Genomic DNA, 20,378 nt, shown 5'->3' with positions numbered 1-20,378 from the left:
GCCCCATCAGTGAGCCTCTCCAGACAGCATCACTAGAGATCATGGGGGCAGATTCCTTTGCTCTTTCTCAAACTGACACAAACACAAATGGAGCATTCAATTTTTTATTTTTTATTCAATTTTTATTTTTTATTCCATTTCCATTTTTATTTTTAGCATGTGGAGAGCTTGTTATCCAGGTATCACTTAGAATCTATGTAGTTTTACCATTCTGTTACCTAATTGCTTTATTCCACACAGGTGTCAGAGCATCAAAACCAAGTTAAGAGAAATGTGTGGATCTCTAATTTATTCAGACAGACTCATCATTTTCTGAGACTCACCACAGTTAGGATTAGTTGCCTGATTGCTCATCTGTGCAGCCTTTAACACACAATCACTGCACTCTGTGACTAATCCCACTGCAGTAATCACAGATCAATAACCTCCATTAGCAGGTATTATCTGACCCTTGGAAAGGCTGCACTGTGCCACTTAAGTTCCAGGTAGGAGCTGTGGTTTTTTATTTTTAAACTCGGGATCAGTGCACTGCAAGCAAGTTACCCAAAACAGAACCACAACAAAGGAAGTGAAGCATCTCACCTTCTCTCCTCTTTCTCCAGGGTCACCCTAAGGAAAATAATTGGAGCAAAGAAGTTGTAAGTTACTAACTCAGGCAGAAATCTGAGTGTTAGCTTTACTATCATTAGTTATTACTAATGCTAGTATTACTATCCTTACTAATAATTATGTCACTGCTGATGACAACATCTCAGATGATACAATACAACAAGAAAATCTCTGATGAACAATAAAATATGTAAATTTAATAGATCTCAATGGACAATACAATTTCAACATTATTTTAAAAGCTTCAATGGTTTGCATGTGAAGACCTCTCTCTCTCTATTTTGTCCTACAGCCTGACAAACAGGCATATGTCTTTGGGAAGCAGCCTGCAGGGACCTAGGTGGCTCCTACGTGTCGTTCTCCATGTTTTGGCAACAAACAAAAGAAACAAAAAGTCTGGATGTGAAGGGAAAGTCTTATGATTCTGTCAATGTCTCAGAAGGTTCCTCAAGAGAGAGAAAATGCTTTAAGTGTCTTGAACAAATTCACGACTGGTCCAGAGTAAAGAGCCTTCAGTGCTCTCTATACTCTCTGTAACAAAAAGATGGCTTATAGCCATTACTTTTTCCAAAATTAAAACATGCTTGAGAAACTGCAAAAGCACTTTTGCACAGCAGCCTGACCCTGACAACTCATCTCTGCATTTGTGGCTCAGAGCTGCACTCTGGCTCATCTTTGCCCCTTCTGATGGCTGGCAGTCGCTAGGCAACTCAGGGACTACAGCTGTGAATACGAATGAAGCATCAACTGCCATAATTTGGCTTCTTCTCTATACAAAGTAAGAAAAGGTCATGCTCCCAAATGGTTTGTTTTCATTCCTGATGGACAAGCAGCCAGTCAGTAAATGTAAAGAGGTTGCCTTGCATGTCAGTCAGCAGCAGCATGATGCGCGGAATCAGCTGAAGAGCACATGTGCACCAGGGAGCTCACTCGCAGCTGATGGGATTAGAAATTAGCATTGCCCCCTCCAAGGGGCCCACAGATCCCATCGTTTTGGACATGTCGAGTTCTCTTTTAAATGAAGTTATCATCATAAGCTTTATGTTCTATCTCACTTGTTCAATATTAAAACAGCAGAACAAACTACAGAACAATAAAGTGCAAAGAGTCATTCTGATGTAACACATACAGGCTGAGACATGCTCCTAATGAGGCTTGTTGCTAACTTCCACAATAGCAGGATCAGCCCTCAAGACTTCACCCTGACATTTGTCAAAGAACTGACCGCAGAAGTTCTTGAAAAGAAGCCTGAAACACATTGTAAGGGGCATAAACAAAGCCTTTCTGAAAAGGTCCCCAAATTCCCAAACACTTGCAGGCATATTGCATTCAGCTGGCAGTGGATGCCTATGAATCAGTGCCCCCGACTGGAATTACACATGCACAGCAGAAGAAAATGCTTCTTTATGGTGAGACGTGTAAAGCCTCTTACAGCACTGATCACTGGAGGGAGCAGATCATTAAAAGTCAGTCAGAACATAAACCCAAGATGGAAAGCACAACTGTCATTTACATATGCATTCACATGCCCTGTGCTTCTGTTTTTAGTTAATTTTCAATACTGACCTTGAGCCCTGCTTCTCCCTTCTCTCCTGCTATGCCAGGCAAACCAGGTTCACCCTGAAGGCAAAGAAAAAGAAAGATGAAGTTAAGAAAGATGTGATGAAATATATGAACCTTCTCATAATGGGTCAGTAATGATAAACACAGTTTTAAAAGACTCTGCAAAGACGTAGCCCACAGCTGGGCACTAAAATGATTTATTTTGTCAGTTAGGGTGGATTAACTCTAACCTATGTAAGGTAAGAAATTATTCTTCTGAAAAAGGTGGAAACACACAGATGTCTCACTAAACAGGAAGGAGACCTGTGACTCCTGATTCTTAAAATCTGTCCAATTAGCATTAAAAGCACAGTCTTCCCAGCAAGACTGCCAATGCTTTCCTCTTCTCTACAACTTAGAAATGCTGCAAGAAAGGCTTGTCTTAATTTATTTTGACATTTGTGTTTCTGGTCTCAGATGGAAAAGAGATAATGAAAAAAAATGAGAAGGGCCGCTTTCAGAAATGGAAGAATTTGGAAAACCAGAGAGCTTTTCAAATTTTAAAATATACTTTGCTTATCCATTTTTTATACCAGTGGTTGAAAAGTGGTTTTAAAAGATTTAAAAACTGTCAGCATTACATCAATGCTCCAAATTTTGGGTATCTTCAGTGAGTAGTATAATACTCTTCTACAGTTTAAGGAGTCATAAATTATTTATTTTCATGAGTCAATCAGCAAATAACATTTATTTCCAATCTTCTTTCCCATCTTCAATTTTAAAAATAAAGAAAAGAAGCCAACAAGAAAAAAAACCAACTCAAACAAAAAACCCTCTAAAAATATTTTTTAGTGTTTATATCCCACATTTATGGGAAAATGACAGATATTTATTTTAGATAAAATAATGTAATGGTTAGACTTATTGTAAAACAACTAGAGCTTGTGGCTTACTGTGTAAAAGCTTCTGCAGATGTATATCTCAGTTTCACAAGAAATACCTCTGATAACCCTCACATAGAGAACTGCATCACGCTTCTAACATGGCAAAGCACATTAAAATAAAAGCCAAAGAAATATTTTTAAAAGTCTGCAGCTTGGTCCTTCTAAAAGCCCTTTGCTATTTGAGTGTAGAAAAATGTGGAAAAGTTAAATCCAATAGCTAACATAGCAATCAAATTTGGAACAGTAATTTGTATCAGTAAGTCAGTGAACAATTTTCACACAGTATTCAAATTTAGTACACGTCATGACCCAATCCTCTACTCAAAAGTTACAGAGCATTAAGATAAAGGCTTTTCTAAACACAAGACATATTTTCTATTCCTCCGTAGAAGTCTCCTACTAAGAACTTATCTCTTTCTTACTTCTGCAGGCAGATTTAATCATAACTCTGATTGTCTGTGAAAGCAAGTTCCATTGTATTTCTAAATTAGGTAATGGAATCATTAATTACATTTTAATTTCCTCAAGATTTGCACTGTTTCAAAAAGAAAAAACAAAATCATCGAAGTTCTAGAACACTTCTAGTGAGGCATTTTCCAAGCCAGAGCAAAAAATAGGTACCATTAAGCCCTCAGGAAATGAAATAGTCACTTGTGTCAGCCCCTTCTCAAGGCCCCTTTGTACTACAGTAGCTGTGATAAAGTGGCACAGGCATTTGATATATGAGTGCTCAGGATTTGAAGCTGTTGGAGATTAGGTGTGAGTGTCCTAAAGGATTGACCCAAAAGGCTCTTGAAGAAAATTGCCAGTTGACAAAATGAAGCAGAAGGGACCCATGAATATACACTTGTTTCTCCTCATCCCCACACCCCAAACACGCTTGCTTCTGTCCCCTTCATTTTCAAACAGCTGCTGTCGGCTGATGCTTTAAAGCTGATGCTTTAAATCTCTGATCAAAAGGTTGAAGTCCCAAGCTTGCACTTTCCTACCAGGTTTACATATCAGTGCTATGGATGCAGAGGGCCACTGCTGTGACAAAAAGGAGATCGCAGAAATAGAACAAAAAAAATTATTTTCTTTGGAAAAAGTGAAAACCTCAGCCTGTCACCCAGTCATAGTAAATCCCCATTCATACCAGCAATTGCAGTTCTGACCTATGTGCAACTGCTGTGCACAGCACTACACTTACAGTAATGAAAGGACTAGGCAGAGATACTTGAAGTGCAGAAACTAGCTCTGGGAATGGGAAAGATTGAAGGCAAACCTGGAAGGATAACACAGAAATGACCTTGTGCCTTTATGTTTCTGAAGTGATTATCATTCTCTTGGCAATGTTCAGAAGAGCAGGGAAAATATTCTTTTCCCTATGTTAGACCTTTATTTTCTTGTCTATACAAAGAATCAGTGAAAAGAGGTGAACATGTAGAGCCCATAAGATGATCTGTGCCCTAGCCCTGATGAAAATTCCCAGTGCAGAGCTAAACAAGCTTTGTGTCAGGGAGCCTCCCTTTGTCACTCTGCATGTCTTACAGGCATGGCAGTCTGGCTTTATGTGCAGATATTTTTACTATTCCAGTAAGCCTTAACATAAACCCCCCAAAATACACAAGAAAAACCAAACCACAAAACAAACATAAAAATGCTTTGCTCGAAGTAGTTATGAAGCAAAGAGCTGTTAACTTTTGCAGATGAGTAGATTGATAGCTCTTTCCTAGTCAGATACTGTCATTTTATACATGTTCATCCCAAAAAATGATTTTGATTCTTGGCATGAAAATAATTTAAAATATTTCTGTTAGGAAGTATAGTTAGTTACTTTTCTTCTGTTTAGTTACTTTTATTTATTTATCTATTTATTACTAAAAGCATGTGTTAAAACCAGAGTGCAAAACGCTGTAAGAGTAAAGCTGGAGTGTAAAATGCTGTACAAGTACACTTCAGCCCCACAGGTTAGTGTTTTAGAGATGAGCAAAACACACAGCTGACTTTTAAGAGGCTGAAGATGATGACCCTGCTATTCAAGGAGTGATGCATGCAAGGGAACACCAGACACTCAACGATGTCATTCGATGCAACAGTTTAAATCAGACTGCTTTTCAACCTGATAAAATGGAAGAAGCTACAAAGCTAAATCCTCACTGTCACATGTTTTTTACATTCACCAGGCCATGGCTAATGTATATCCTGACTGCTGTTGTAGTCTCTCTTTAATTGCATTGATAGCAAAGGTGTTAGGTTGCAGAAACAATTGTCTTGAGCACCTCAGCTAGGTTTCAAACCAAGGCAACATATTTTTATCTTTCATAGAATCACAGAACGCTTGAATTTAGAAGGCACCTCTAAGGCCCTTACTTGGATTCTACCCAGTATGTTCATGTCTTTCTTGCAGTGAGGAGCCCACAATGGGACACAGTACTCCAAGAGTGGCCTCAACAGTGTTTTTTTCCATTTAAAGAATAATTTTTTTCTATAGTACATCTAACCTTAGCTCACAGCTCACCCCTTCTCCAGTTATGAACCCCTGAGAAATTATTGCTCAGTAACAGAGTGATGGCAATCGTTCTAAAATTTCCTAGTGTCCATAAAACCCAACCCATGATCCCAGTCAGAGAATTTATGAGGGCTAAACTGCAACTTCACACAAGAAAAAGATGTAAGACCCAGAGAAATTGTGTGAAGGTACTCTAAGAGCATCCCCTTGGAACTTATCCCTAAAAGGGATGGAGAGTGGGGAAGATGCTGTAGTGAGGTGTGAAGTGTCTTGGTACTCAATTTAAATCAACTGTTACTTACCCCCTCTGCCCTTCTGCATTCTTATTCTCAGCTGAACCATACTGCAGAAGTTGTCCTATGCAATGAGCACTGTGTGGAACTACCATGACACACCAAAAAAAAAAAAAAAAAAATCTCCCTCCTGGCACTGAGGTGGGCTGTGATTTCCAAAGGCCACCTCAGCAATGTGCAGCTTAACTGACACCATGATGGAAAGAGCAAGAGCTCCATGGGATGCTGGGGAACCTGCAGCATCTTACCTGAACATCCTCTCTATCAAGGTTTGGCTGCACCAAAGCAGCAACAAAACTACCAGACACACAAACATCATGTCCCACATTGGTAAACATGCAAATATTGCATTAGAAATACTATTCAGGTAACCCTTGACTTCTTTTTCATATGAAGTTATTTTTGTCTTGCCTTTGTGTAACTTGACCAAGCCCCTAACTCTTTCCTGTACTTGGGCAAAGAACAACTTTCAGCACTCTGCTCAATAAATAGGTGTAGCAGTTTCCTCAGATACTCTTGCTGTAGGGACAGTCTTAAAGCTTACACTGAAGTGAATCAGAATTTGGTGAGTACTCAGGTGTACAGAGCATTGCTTTGGCTCTCTTGGTAATATGAGAAAGAAATCTGTCAATATGAACTCATAAAATCTACTTCATAACAGATCTGAAAATATATTACCCATCAGAGGCCATATTAAAGGAGGTGAGGCAGTTGAAAGCATGCTTCTCCTTACTGGAGTGCTTTCTGCCCCTGAGGCATATACCTTCATATCCAGAATTAATCAGCTAAAAATAACATGGCTGGGGGCCCCACCTTTTCTTGTTTGTAACTGCAAAACAGCCCAGAGGCTGCAGTTCTGAAATAGGTTTTGTTTTGGTGAGATGCAATAACTCTCTACACCAGCTGGTTGATATCCACCTCACCCTGAAAGAAAGGCTGTCAGTATTGCTATATTTTTCAGTCACTAGAATGTAATCAGTTTAAGGATAAGGAAACACAAGAGGCCCCAAACCTAATCCAGTCTAATTTTACTCTAAAATACATAGATGAAGACAGAGGGTAAAAAAGAGGTTTTTCAGAAATGTTACTATGATTTCCATTTCAAACCAGGGTGGAATTCAATTCCTTTCAACTGGCTTTTTGCGCCCCTCAAAAGTAACTTAAAATTGTTTGTTTAAGGACTGGAAACCTCTCCTGGCCCACTCACCAACTGAAATTAAGTGGAAAGTCTCTTCAACAAGACTCAGCTGGCCTGCAAACCTGTCTGAGAATTTGTGAACTATATTTATGATGTTTCCTCCCTTTATTTGAAAAATGTTAGTACATGCATACCCTTCCTCATTTTGCTGAACAAATTTGATACTGCCACCTTCAAAATGTGTTCCCACACTGCACTGTACACAGTAATAAGGAAATTCGTGTAAATTAGAGAAACAAAAAGAATGAAGAAAGCAGTAAGAAATGTGCATACCCAGACTCTGAATCTACTGATATGAAGGAAAATTGTTTGAGGTTTATCATATTGCTATTGCAAATCTACCAGAAGAATTTGAAATTAAGGGATCTATCCTGACCATTCATTCTGTTTTCAATATACCCTTACCAAAAAACACACTAAAATATCAAGTACTACATAAGAAAAGATTTATGGAAGTTTAGAGTGAGAGGTTTATGCACTCCAGACAAACTCCTATTTATAACTAAGAGAGTTATTTGCACAAACTCCAGAAACTGGGTTCCTTCAGCCAAATACCATCTTAACACTTAAGGAATCTCTGCTTTTCTCTTTGTGTGCTGCTGTAGTCATTGACAGACCTTATCAAATCAGCAGCACTTAACAAATACCAGAATATATATTCTATACTTGCAGAGTTTAACTTTCCAAGAAGCCCTTTGTGGCTATTTCAACATGATTAATGTACTGATCTGATATCCCCAGATCACTGCAACCTCCCAGCACCATGCAGAATTAATGTTTTTCTGTACTTTTCGAGTGCCTGAGGAACTTCTGCCAGGGATGGAGAAAGGGAAGTTTATCTGCCATTGCATCGTGACAGAAAGAAACCTGTGGCTTGAAGAACAGCCTGCAAAGGAAAAGGAGCACTCAGAAAGATTCCTTATTTCAGCAGGTTTTGGTGCATCCCAAAAACAACACTATTTCCAGCTGCAGGTATTATTAAGCAGCTCCTTTCCAGTTACTGTTCTCAAGATAAACTTGCTGCAGTTTCTCAAATGTAGGAGCAAATCAAGACTGTAAATGTCCTTGCAAGACCACCTGTAATGTTTCACTGGATTTGGCCTAACGTGTGAAGGTTTTATGGCAGTGATTTTGCTACTCTAAATAAAAAAAAAATCTACTAGTTAACAGTCCTGCAAAAACATGTGGGTTGTGTAAAATTACACTTCCTCTAATATCTAGAGACTGTCTAAGACAAGGGGTTCATATGTTAAGGGATTAAAAGACTGTTCTAAGTGCACTCAAAATTCATGATCTCATTCCCAGACCTATGGTCAGACTTGTCAATCATCTCCCATAGCTTAGTATTTCAATTAAAGAAGAGGTGAAACAAAGAAAAAGGAAAATTACAGAGGCATGTAGATGATGGAGATGACCTAACTCTGTTTTGTTCAACTGCTTGAGGACAGAGCAAAGCTAATTCACTGCTGACATTCACTGGCTGAAAAATACTTCATTGTCCAAACGAGAAAAGCATTCACACACTTAATTTTAAGCATGTACTTAACACTCAGTGCCTTTTAAACCAAGGAAAAATATTAACTTGGAACTTAGTGCACTGCACATGCTGCTGTCTGACAGAGAGAGCTCACTGGCCAAAAGGCAACCAGGACAGTAAGGCTTTTGTAAAGTCCTTTATCTACTCACTTCTAAAAAGGGGATGACTCGCATCACACATGCAAGTTGAACCCAACTATTCTGCAAGTCACCATGAATCTGAATGAGTAAAGCCAGAAGTGCCAACAGCTGGCTCACAGTACAGCCCGACTCTTAAAATCACCACTCTGGTCCTCATCAACATCTCATGTGCTGCACTGCACTGAGAATCTGTTTTTTCATAGAAATTGGAAGAACTGACCTTTTGATAGCAAAATATTAACATGGGATTGCTAGGCTGCATTATACTTTCTAACTCTAGACAAATACTGCTTCAGCTTAAACTTCATTTCTACCACTGTTTCTAAGCTAACAGAATTTTAAAATCTATTTATTAAAGAGATAGCAACATTCAACTTTCACCTGCCTAGTATTAAGAAAATAATATATTTTTTGCAAATAAGGAAGTGGTTTCTAGTCAATATTGACCAACAGTTGAAAAATCAAATAAAAGAATGCAACAGCAATTTATTTTTATCTGTGTGGCTTTTGTCCTGGTCCCTCTGTTTCACTTTAGTAATTCAGTTTATTTTAAAGGTCAAAAGTAAAGCAGTCCAGCTACACTAAAAACACACTGACATCTTTAATAAAGTGGTAATAATTTTAAAATGTCTGCAAAGTTATAGATGTTATGAATGATGAAGTAAATCAAATAAATAGACACCCATAAATTGAACATTTTGGAGTTTTTTAAAAGCACAATTTAAAATTAATAATCAACATATAAAGATGTGTTTTCATCTTCCCATAATGTTCAACTGCACATTTCTTTTATGCCCCCTGAAACATGACAGCAGATAAGTAAGTCTACGTGGTCTCCTAAAAATAGACATGCAACAACCTTGCCAAAGAGCTTAAAAAAATTCCCCGTCTCCCAAAATGACACATTAATCACACATTTGACACATTTCCACATTTCATTAATATCAATTTTTTCTGCTCATTTGAATGAATTTTTCTTGCTGGAGGTTGCATGATTTCTATTAAAAACAAAGTTATTGAATAAAATATGAATCATCAGTTCTGTTCTATTCAAAGCAGTTTCCAACTTCACCAGTCCAGTGTTCTTACATATTCCTACAGATATGCCACAAAGTAAATTTTCACTGGCATTTCAGTCAGGCCACAAAAATTACTTGAATCATGTACAGCAAGAGCATCTCAGTTGGCAAGCACTGTCTACTATTTCTGTTGCAAGTGAATTCAGTTATAAAATATGGAGCAAAAAATCTGAGGACTTACTGAAAATTTGTTTCATATTACTGTCTTATAAATTCTGGTTATTAAATATATATATGTGTATGTGTGTGTACAAATATAGTTAATTCTAAATATTTCTTATTTTGTTGTTTCACATTAATTGTAATACTCAGAATAGTTTAAAATAAATTCTTATCACTACCACTAAAGTGAAATATATAGTTATTACATTATTTCTTATAACCACTCTGAAAACACAGTCCTAATATTATATATTATGCTATTAAAACCAATACTTTTTTTTTTTCTTTTTTAGGAAAGAAGAACTAAAAGTAAATTATTTGAAACGACACTTATTCCTAGGGCTCTTGGTGAGGGAAGCAGAAGAGAGGATTGTCTAATACAACCCTTATTCACTACCATCTGCTGCTGCTTGAACCTACTAAACATATATATCATACATTTTCTTTTTAGCATCCCTTGCCAGTGCTTTTGAAGTTCACTAGGAATGCTAGGGCTTGTGAGAACAACAGATGGAAAATACTCTACAGTCAAGGAGGTATACTATTGAAACTTCATCACCCAGATTTGCCAAGAAACCTTAGCAATGCTGTAACACAGCCCTGCTGCTTTATTGTGACCTCTCCTTATGGAGGGCCATTCTGAACTCTGACAGTGACTTGCCTAAATTAGCATTTCCTTGTGGTTGTATTCAAAAATATTTGTTTGACTTATTCCTCTGTGCTTTCATCCCCAAAATTCAATTTGAAATTATCCTCCAGCTGCACTTCCATTTCTTTTTATTTCTCTATTTATAGGTTGTATTAACAATGTATTGGCACCACATCAGTAGCCAGTATCAATGCAAGTGTTTGCATTATGAGACCGAGTTAACAAAAAGTAAAAAACCCTTTGTTTGTTAATATGCCTGACTCAAGTAACACACTGTTAATATGCATTTCTTTCTACAACCTATCAATCATCACCAAATTTGAACACTAGACTTTCAGCTTAATTAATTACATTTGTTGCTTGTTCAGGTAAAACTAGAAAAAAATTACTTCAGAGCACAAAGCACATTATGCTATATTATACATGGCCTTTTCCATGAAGCCAATTTGAAAGCACAGTTCTGGATATAAGGTTGCATATTGTTCATGTGAACAAGCCCAAAATTGCTTTAATCCACTACATAAATACTGGCAGTGCTGAAAAAGTCAGAGAACTCACCACTTGTCCATCTCTCCCTGGAACACCAGGCACTCCAACAGAACCCTGGAGGGAAACAGACGCCAGTGTTTAGCAAATTAAACAGGTCATGAAACCTTTCATCTCATAATACAGTGCTTAGAAATAATGGTGAATGTTTGCTTATTGGAACTGCAATAAATTTTTCAAGAACTCGTTTTTATCCAAGCTGAGCTCTCCTTTCAGTTGAGATTTTATACTAATTAGACATATTCTCATGCTGTACATTTTAAGGACTGTATGGCCTTTTCCAGAAACAAGCTTCAAGCTCATGTTTTGTAATGTTGTGGATGCTTCACAATAAATGTTAGAATTTAAATGCTATTCCATTTAATGCTCTCAATAAGTTTTGAGACTGATCCCATGCAATCAAATATAGCATCTGAACAAGACTATTAATGCTTCTAGAGGGATCATTCAAGCTCAATAACCAATCAATCTCAAGGCTTTAAGAGATAATATGCAGTGATTCGGTCTGACAGTACAAACAACAGATACACTTTGAAACTGCACCAATAATAGTGCAATCAGAATTAAAAGGTCAATACAGGCCAAATACAAGTGACAAAGAAGAAAAAAAAAATAGCAATGACTTCTAACATTGAGAGATCTTTTTTATAAAGCTCTCATACTGTAAATTTCTATGTGTTAGATAATTTTTTGAAGGTCCTTGTGCAACTTGCTGTGGAAGTTCAGAGAAAACACAAAGCATGAGGAAAGCAGGAAAGCTGCATAGGCTTGTACAGCATTCTCCTCTTATTTTATAAAGATGGTGCTGTTTAGTAAGGGAACTGAAAGAATTGCTGCATGGCAATTCCCCCTCTATTTTGCTTAGAGGTGTCACTAAAATTATCACCAACACCTAAAGGAAATGTGTTCAAAATGGATGCAGACACTTGTCAATTAATAGAGTTGGAAAATCCTGTTTAAGAGGAAAAGGAACCAACTCATGAGGGCCTTAAGAATCCTCGAAGAGCTAGTAACAGAGCTTTGAATCAGTAAGAAATAATACACCACATCCCAGCTTATCTCTTTGACTCACAATGCTCTCCCCTTTCTCCCAAAGCTTCTACTTTGGCATCCTTGTCTCTTTTTGCTGAATGCATGGTCCTGGCTTTAAACTACTGCAAAGGGACCTGAGTGAACACTTCCACATCCCTGTATCATTTTTCCAGAAAATCAGAAGGCAAAGCTCAGGAGGGCATGAAACCATCAGCCTCAATAAGCTATCCTATGTATAACAGTTCCTCCTCTCAGTGGCAGCTGATTATTTTTCTTGCAAAACACAGGATGTTAGAAAGTGTCAAATTAAGCTGATTCTACTGTGATAAGTAAATGTTTATCAGATATTCAAAAGTTCATCAGCACGTGGGTTTTGCTGATGTTGTACATGCAAAGTATCCTCCTCCACAATTCTCAGGGTATAGCTTTGTAAGGGCAACTCAGACAAGAGCCACATTCCTGCATTGCCAAACACAAAGGGTACTCCTCTCCTTCAGCCTGCAAACTCCACACAGCCCACAGCTGCCAAAATTCCACCAATTTGTGTGCTTTGGGATTACATTTTTACATATCACAGGTTTTCTTTCTTTTGTAAAAAAGTTTCATTTTAACAGATGCTTCACTCTAAAGAACATAATCTCAGAAGAAGGAAAGCAGGCATCCTTCTCACATATGTCAATACTATTTATTCCTTCCTCTTTTATTTTTCCTTTATACAAATTATAGCAGTTTTATTAAATATCTTTCATACAACTTTTCAATCTTTTGAAATCAGCTAGAAAATTACTCACCTTGGTGGTATGCGAGTCAGATGCCAGAAAAGTACCACTCACTAGCTGTTATGCTGATATTCTGAGGACTGTTTTAATGGAGTAATTCCATAAATCATAACTCACTCAATCAAACCGAGGCAGTCAGCTTTAATGAGTGTAAATAAGGCTGAAGGCATTCCCAGGAAGGCAGGTCTCGGGTTACCAGAGGAACAGGAAGACACGGGCAGACCACCTGAATACCATCGAGCAAGCGCTATTTATCAGCAACACCTACGCCCTTTGTTTCTGCTGGTCAATTCTTTAGTCATATGGCACTGATCTACTTGAGTAGAGACATGCATTTAATCAGAAACTTTATCTCCCCACCTTTCACAACGCTTTAACATTGGTTTCCTAATCGTACCAGTCTATGAATGAGAAAATTATAGTGACCTTTTCACCTGAAAGTTAAGCAGACAGATTGAAAACAGTCTGCTCTGCATTGCTTGAACTTCATATGATGGGGGAAATGAGAAATCTTGTGTCTCACATTATATGGCTCCATTTTGCAAAAGCAAAATTCAGAACCTAAGCTAATTGATTCAATGCAGTGTACAGTAGCTTATTCCATTCACCTTTTCTGCATGCAATTTGGCACAGGAGGAATAATCACTTTCACAGCATTGTTGTTTATACTGTACCTTTTGTCCTGGAGGCCCCTGAGGTCCCTGCAAAGGGAAAACAATTCAATTAATATCAAAACTCCAGCCAATTTAAACTGAAATGACTAATTAAGACTGTCTTATTGTGTAAGCACTCTGATACTGGACTGAAACCAGCTGATATTTTATAAATCAAAGTAGGAGTTTATGCTCAAAACGCACAATGAATCTTTCTTCTTCACTTTTGGAACTAACTACTACCAAGAATACTCAAATTTTCCCCCTTCTAATATTTTCTCTTCCAAGCCATCTGTTTCTTCCAATACTGACAAATCTCCCAGCATTAAGATGACTGTGGTTTTTCTCTTTTATATAAGCCAACAGCCAGTCGTGTGTTCACAGTAACAGCATGTCACCATAAAAACAAGGTTTATGCAAACAACCATTTTTGCAATGGGGAGAAGCATAAACCTCAAAATCTTCTCACCTTTTAAGTATCACCACACATGACTGTGTTATACCCAACCTGTCATGTGTGCCATCATTTCCAAGTTAAGAGAAAAATCTTTAGCTTCAGAAATCGTTAAGAATGCTCTTGGGAAGCGAAGAACCACCATTTTGTCCCCATCACCTGAGAAGGCAGGAAGAGATATCTCAGCTCAGGAAAGCTTAACTTTCCTGAATGTCATACAGGAGTCAAAGTCTTGTTGATATTAAGAGGACCCATTTCTCAACTGGTGCCTCTGAAGTACCCAGGTGGCCACAATGGAGAGGGGAAACAGAGAGAAATAGATCAACCAGCCATGTCTAGGACACTTTGGCAGTCTCTTTTGGTAACAGACAGACCACATCCAACACAGTTCTATGCAATTTTGTCCTCCTCAGGTTCTTACTATGGGCACTGGTGCAAACTGTGGGTGCTGGTTGTGTACCAAGCAAAGTGAATTCATAGTCCATGAAAGTGCAAAACCCAGCACAAAACCTGGGGAATTCAAATCCTTCTGATGTGAGAAAGAATAAAAGAAGAACCGATCGATACCAGAACTTTAATTATTCAGGAAAACAAAAGGATTTTTGCCTCAAAATGTGACTCTGATTTTATTCTTAAATTAGTGTGAAGTTAGGCAGAATCCTCCACCGTCAGTAGACGGAACATTGCTCTGATGCGACTTCAAACTGCTAACAAGGAAAAGCTGCACTGGTGGTAATTCTGAGCGCTGCATTCACTGACATGGATGAAAGCCTTGCAGTTTTAAATGGTATGTCTAAGGTTTGGTATCAAGTCTTGCAAAAGCATAGATGAATGCACCTTCTTGAAAGTTTTGCCTGATTGTTTTAACAGAAGAAAGGTATTGTGAGCATCTCCTTTAGACTGCAGAGACAGATTCTGATAAAGGAAACCCACCTTTAATCCCCTGCCTTCAAAAGAAAGCAGAAGCACCTCAGCACTCAGCACTGGTGATGATCAGAGCAATGAATATAGTGAGCATCTGCTTTTCCAGATGGAGAAAAATGTCCCCAGCTCACAGTGTTCCACAAAACCTGCTGATTAAATCAAGTCTTCTTTTTAGTAAGTGCTTGAGAGTGAGTGATCTGCTGGGCAAGGAACCACAAATAGAACAACAAGTCCACAAACAGTGTTCTTCCCTGTCTTCGAGGGCCTGATACCGTCCTTTTCTTTTGTAAGAAAGGTACAAATTTGTCTAGCATTTTAAAAATGCCAAGAATTAATGCTCAAACTAATGCTTTCCCTACAGCAATGGTATCAAAGCAGGCTCCAAATGTCTACATCCTGGGCATCAGTTGTCTGTTGACTTGTTGTAAACTAACGTGCTACATTTCAGGGTTATTTCAGGTCTTGGGAAAAATCCTGCCATCAGTAGGCCAAAGTGAATACAGAACAACTGAAGACCTCCATCATAGCTCATACCAGCTATTTTTATGTCCAAGGGGTGGATATATCAGTTTCTAGCTACTTAAGAAGCTATTAAAACCTTCTAAAGACCCTCAGCTATATTAAATTACCATTTGGGATCCCTTAATACAATACCACTGTATGAAGGAAAAATGATAATTCACTTACTAATATTAGCCCCAAAGCAACCTGTTAGATGTACTCTCTGTTGGACTTTCTGCCTGGTGCTTGCAGCTGTCAGCTGTCAGGGATGGATATAATTCAAGACATTGCAGAAAACATTTTTTCCCAGAATTTCCTCTTCATCCCTGACATCATTCCAGCTTCTCCAGATGAGTTACTGAATATGAAAATATTTACATAGTAGCCTAGTCTTGCTCTTATGATGACTTTAAAATGAATAATTCAGAGAAAAGATGCAACAGATACTTATCAATAAATATCTTATGCAATTAGAAGTTTTCCATTTCTGGTACTTAAGCCTATACTCAGACTGGAAGCAGCCCTGGTGTTTCACAGCCACTGAGCCACTTGATGACACCAACAGTCTCCAACAGCACAACTACCTATTGTATGGTATTGACTGAAAAAAACAATTTCAAATAAAAGCTTACCTAAATTGGTACACTTTACAATTTACATAGGATAACAAGTCCTTCTTATCCTTAGAATGTTCTGACTGCAAAACACACCTGAATGGAAACAATTTTTCTTTAAAGCACTGCTCTCTAGCATTGGGAAAGAAGCTCAAAGCCATTGGAAACTTAACAGCTCATTCACTGACAGCTCTCACCCCTCCCCCATACAAGCCAGCAGTCATTCAACTGAAAACGTGAAATTAGGTTACTAACAGAAAACTTTTTAAAGCAAAACAAAACAAAAAAGCCTGTAGAACACCTCAGAACGGTGCTTATTTTTCTAGAATTACCTAAAATCTCTGATCAACGCACAGAATGACACTGGAGAGATAGAAACAAGCAAGTAAATAAAATATGGTAGAAAGAAAAAATATAAAAGAATAAAATTTTTAAAAATCTAAAATAAAAAACCAAAAACAAAACAGAAAACCAAACCAAAAACCAACAAGGTGCTTTGGCTTATTTCCAGAGGAATATGTGACAGCTTTTAGAAGAACGAATGTAGAAAATTCCATATGAACATGTGGATTTTCTCCCCATATTACTCTACTGAACTGAGGAGCACCATGTGGTACCCATTTGATGAACAGACAGTAAGACCAGCAATCAGAATCTCTATGTAGGTCTGGAGACAGAAGCAGAAGGCAAGAAATATGTGAATATTTCCAAGCAATTCCTCAGGATGCTTTGTTTTTATGTTTTTCTCCGTTTTCCTTCAGCTGCTCTGTGCTCCGTAACAGCTGCAGCAATATCCCAGCCCTGCTGTTTGCTCCAGCACATCCAAAGGGATGCTTTGCAAATGCAGGCTCAGCCAAGCTTCCCCCTGGACAGATATTCTGCCCCTGGGTGCTGGCAGGCAGCGCAGAGCTGCTGCCACAGGTCCCCACCTCACTGCCCCCAAGCCCAAAGCCTTGGCTCTGCACTGACCCCACACAAACACAGAGAACCTGCTGGAATGCCCACCAGCTGCAGGCTCCAGCTACACCACATGTAACATACTGCCCCTCTGCCACCAACAGATCTGGTGCATGAAGGAGGCAAAGCAGAACCACACAGCCCTTTACAACCACTGGCTGATCAAGAAAACAAAACAACCCCAGAAGTACAGAATTCTTTCACCTCCTAACTACATATACATATATATGATACCTGTCCTTGATCAATGACAGATTATGTTGATAGCAAATACTGGACTTTTGCCTGCATTATTGAAAGCTGCCAGAGTTTCCACAATGGGATGCTCAGAATCAACTCCTAAACCACTGGCAATTCATGTCAAAAAGCTCTTTTAATAAAGAGCATTTAGGCTTCAAGAATTCCAAAGAAACTTTGTGAAAATGGTTCAGATGAAGTGACTGCTCAGCGTTTTCTAGGATTATGCCACTTTTCCTCAAATTGACACATATTCACAGAGGAACCGCAATTGAGAAGGCTGAAAATTTTGGTTGTAAGAAGTCTTGAATAGCCCAGAATAGGAAGATAACTAAATATAATGAAAATAAAATATATTTCTTGCTTTTTCAACCATCATGAAGATTTCAGAAGAGCCCTTTGCCATCATGTCCAATTGAGTAAACCAGCTAGGCAGCTGTGACAACCCATTGCAGGGCTTCACTGAATTTGGTTCTCGTTCACGTAACTCTACAGGAGGACGATGAAAAGTGAGGTGTGTTTCTCCAAAGAAATTCAACTGCCCTCTGTGTTTCTCTGGAGAATGAGAATTATTGATAATATCTAAACATTTGGAAAACTGGGTAACTAAGGATAAATACAAATGTGCACAAAAGTCTTCTATGCAATTGTGGTTTTTTAAAAGGTAAAATATTTCCATTGTGACCTGCCATTCTTCAATCACTGTTTTTGGAAATCAAACCAAAGCTCCAGAGATTGTAGCATGTCAAGTCTATGCATTATAGAAATAATTGAATGAAGCTGGACATTTCAGATGGTCCTTAACAAGTAACTATTCAGGATAAATTAAAACAAAAAAACCCCCATGAAAAATACACTAAAAATTAACAAAAACCCCTACAAACAAGAAAACAAACCCCAACCTACCCTCACCCCTTCTAAAATCAAACCCAACTGAAAAGATTTATCCATGTGTAGTAAAACAAAGTTTGGGATCCAGCATTCTTACTACACTTCCTTTCTAATGTTAGAGTTATATTTTCTTTCTACGCTTCACATGTTCCCTATGTTTTAGCAAGCTGGAAAATAAGAAAATTCTGTCCTGTAAAGGTTAAAGCTGCAGTTTCAAAGAGAGAGAGAGAGCGCAATTCAGGGTGTAATACATTAGCAACCTTTTGTATTCAATTTCTAGAGACTCCATTGCTTAATGTTTAAAGAAATGTATGAATTAAAAAGTTGGGGCATTTTCAATTTGCAGGTCTGGGGTAGGAATAATGATTTGTTTTACAAGGTGTTGGAGTTCATGGACAATGAGCACAAACACCAAATGAAAATGCCTAACAAAAAAATAATGAAAACATAAATGGTTTTGTACACTGAATAAGTTATACAGCAAAATAGGTCACAATGGTGCAATACACTGCCATACAAAAACTCTCTTAATCCAAAGCCTTGCAAACAAGAAAACCCCAAAAACCAGAACAGAAGAGCAACAAAACAACCAGAAGAATTTTTTTTACTTCCATACCTTCTATGAAAGTAAAAACTCTTTGCAACCAGAACACCTCTGGGAAGTATTGTGTCTGTATTTCTATGAAACAAAAGAAGTTCCAGGACTGTTGCTGAGAATAGAGATTTTCTCTTTGCTGCCTGTAAGAATCATTAAACATTTAGAACAGAATCATGGAACTGTTTCGATTGGAAAATATGTGTGAGATCATTGAGCCCAAGTGTTCACCTAACACTGCCAAGTCCACCACAAAGCCATGTCCCTGACTGCCACATCTGCACATCCCAAATAACTCCGGGGTGGTGATTCAGCCACTTCCCTGGGCAGCCTGGTCCAATGCTTGACAACTCTTTCCACGAAGAAATTTTTCATAATAGCCAATCTAAACCTCCACTAATGCAACTTGAGGCACTTTCCTCTTGTCCTATCACTTGTTTCTCGGGAGAAGAGATCAAACCCACCTGGCTGCAGCCTCCTTTTCTCCAGCTGTTGTCTTCAGCTGGAGACAACAAGAAGGTCCCCCAATAAGCCTCCTTTTCTCCAGGCAAAACAGCCCCAGCTCCTTCAGCTGCTCCTCACAGGACTTGAGCCCCAGACCCTTCAGCAGCTCCACTGCCCTTCTCTGAACACTTTATAGTGCCTCAATGTCCTTCCTGGAGTGACTGGCCCAGAACTGGACACAGCACTCTGGGTGCGGCCTCACCAGTGCCAAATAGAGGGGATGATCCCTTCCTTTTCCCCACAAACCAATTTCTCACCAGTCTAATGGCAAAAAGAACTGAAAATGGAAACCTAAACTAGCAAATATACATGAAGACAAAGCACATGTTTCGTACAAAGCACTAATCTGCATTTCAGTGGAGCCTGTGCCTGGATCCCATTTCCTTTGTGTAAAACTCTGAAAATATGTACCTGCATGGTGGAGGAGTGTTTCATAAAGATTACAGTTTCTAGAATGCTAGTATTGAAATGTTCAGTACTGTAACATTGATGCATCACCTAGATATAAGAATGATCAGTTAAGAAAAGAGATTACTTTGATGAAAAAATTCTTATAACTTCTTAAAAAGGAGCAACCCCCTCCCACGCTATCTGCCTTAATTGATGAAAAGTGCTGCTGTTAATTAGTGCTCAAAAAAAGCTTCTTATCTTCATTCTTCTAGTCATTGTTGTGGCAGCCATTACCGAAGTGCAGAAGTTACAAAATGCCTGACTGTTTTCCCTGAGATCTCCAGCAAGTTAAGTCCAGTGCAACTGTACTGGTGCAAAAAAGGAATAGTTGCTGTGAAAAGCACAGGCTGAGAATTTCCATTTCCATCTGCTAGTTTTCATAAACTTTTGCAGCTAAACAATTTAAGAACAACACCTTATAAAATTTACTATGAACATGCTACCAGAATAAAACAAAGAAGGCGCCTACAGAACTCTGGCCATTGAAAACAAAATCACAATTAGCAGCTTCCCAGAGGAGCTATGAAGATTCCCAGCAGCTGAGAATCTGGCCTTGACCATTGGCCTGAAAGGCTGGATTGAAACCAGCACAACTTC

At 38.4% G+C, this 20,378-nt stretch overlaps 1 protein-coding gene across 1 annotated transcript in view; it reads right to left on the bottom strand.

Annotated features, from left to right (window-relative positions):
- The window catches only part of COL25A1 (collagen type XXV alpha 1 chain), a 282,176-nt gene that overhangs the window by 45,993 nt on the left and 215,805 nt on the right, over positions 1 to 20,378 (bottom strand). The window contains 4 exon segments of the mRNA XM_059470580.1: positions 583 to 609; positions 2,176 to 2,229; positions 11,203 to 11,247; positions 13,676 to 13,702. Coding sequence (XP_059326563.1) covers positions 583 to 609; positions 2,176 to 2,229; positions 11,203 to 11,247; positions 13,676 to 13,702 — 153 coding nt within the window.

This window comes from Ammospiza nelsoni, chromosome 4 (assembly GCF_027579445.1).
Source record: "Ammospiza nelsoni isolate bAmmNel1 chromosome 4, bAmmNel1.pri, whole genome shotgun sequence".
Classification (NCBI taxonomy): domain Eukaryota; kingdom Metazoa; phylum Chordata; class Aves; order Passeriformes; family Passerellidae; genus Ammospiza; species Ammospiza nelsoni.
Note: the sequence above shows the minus strand (reverse complement) of the source record. Positions and strands in the feature narration are given on the sequence as shown.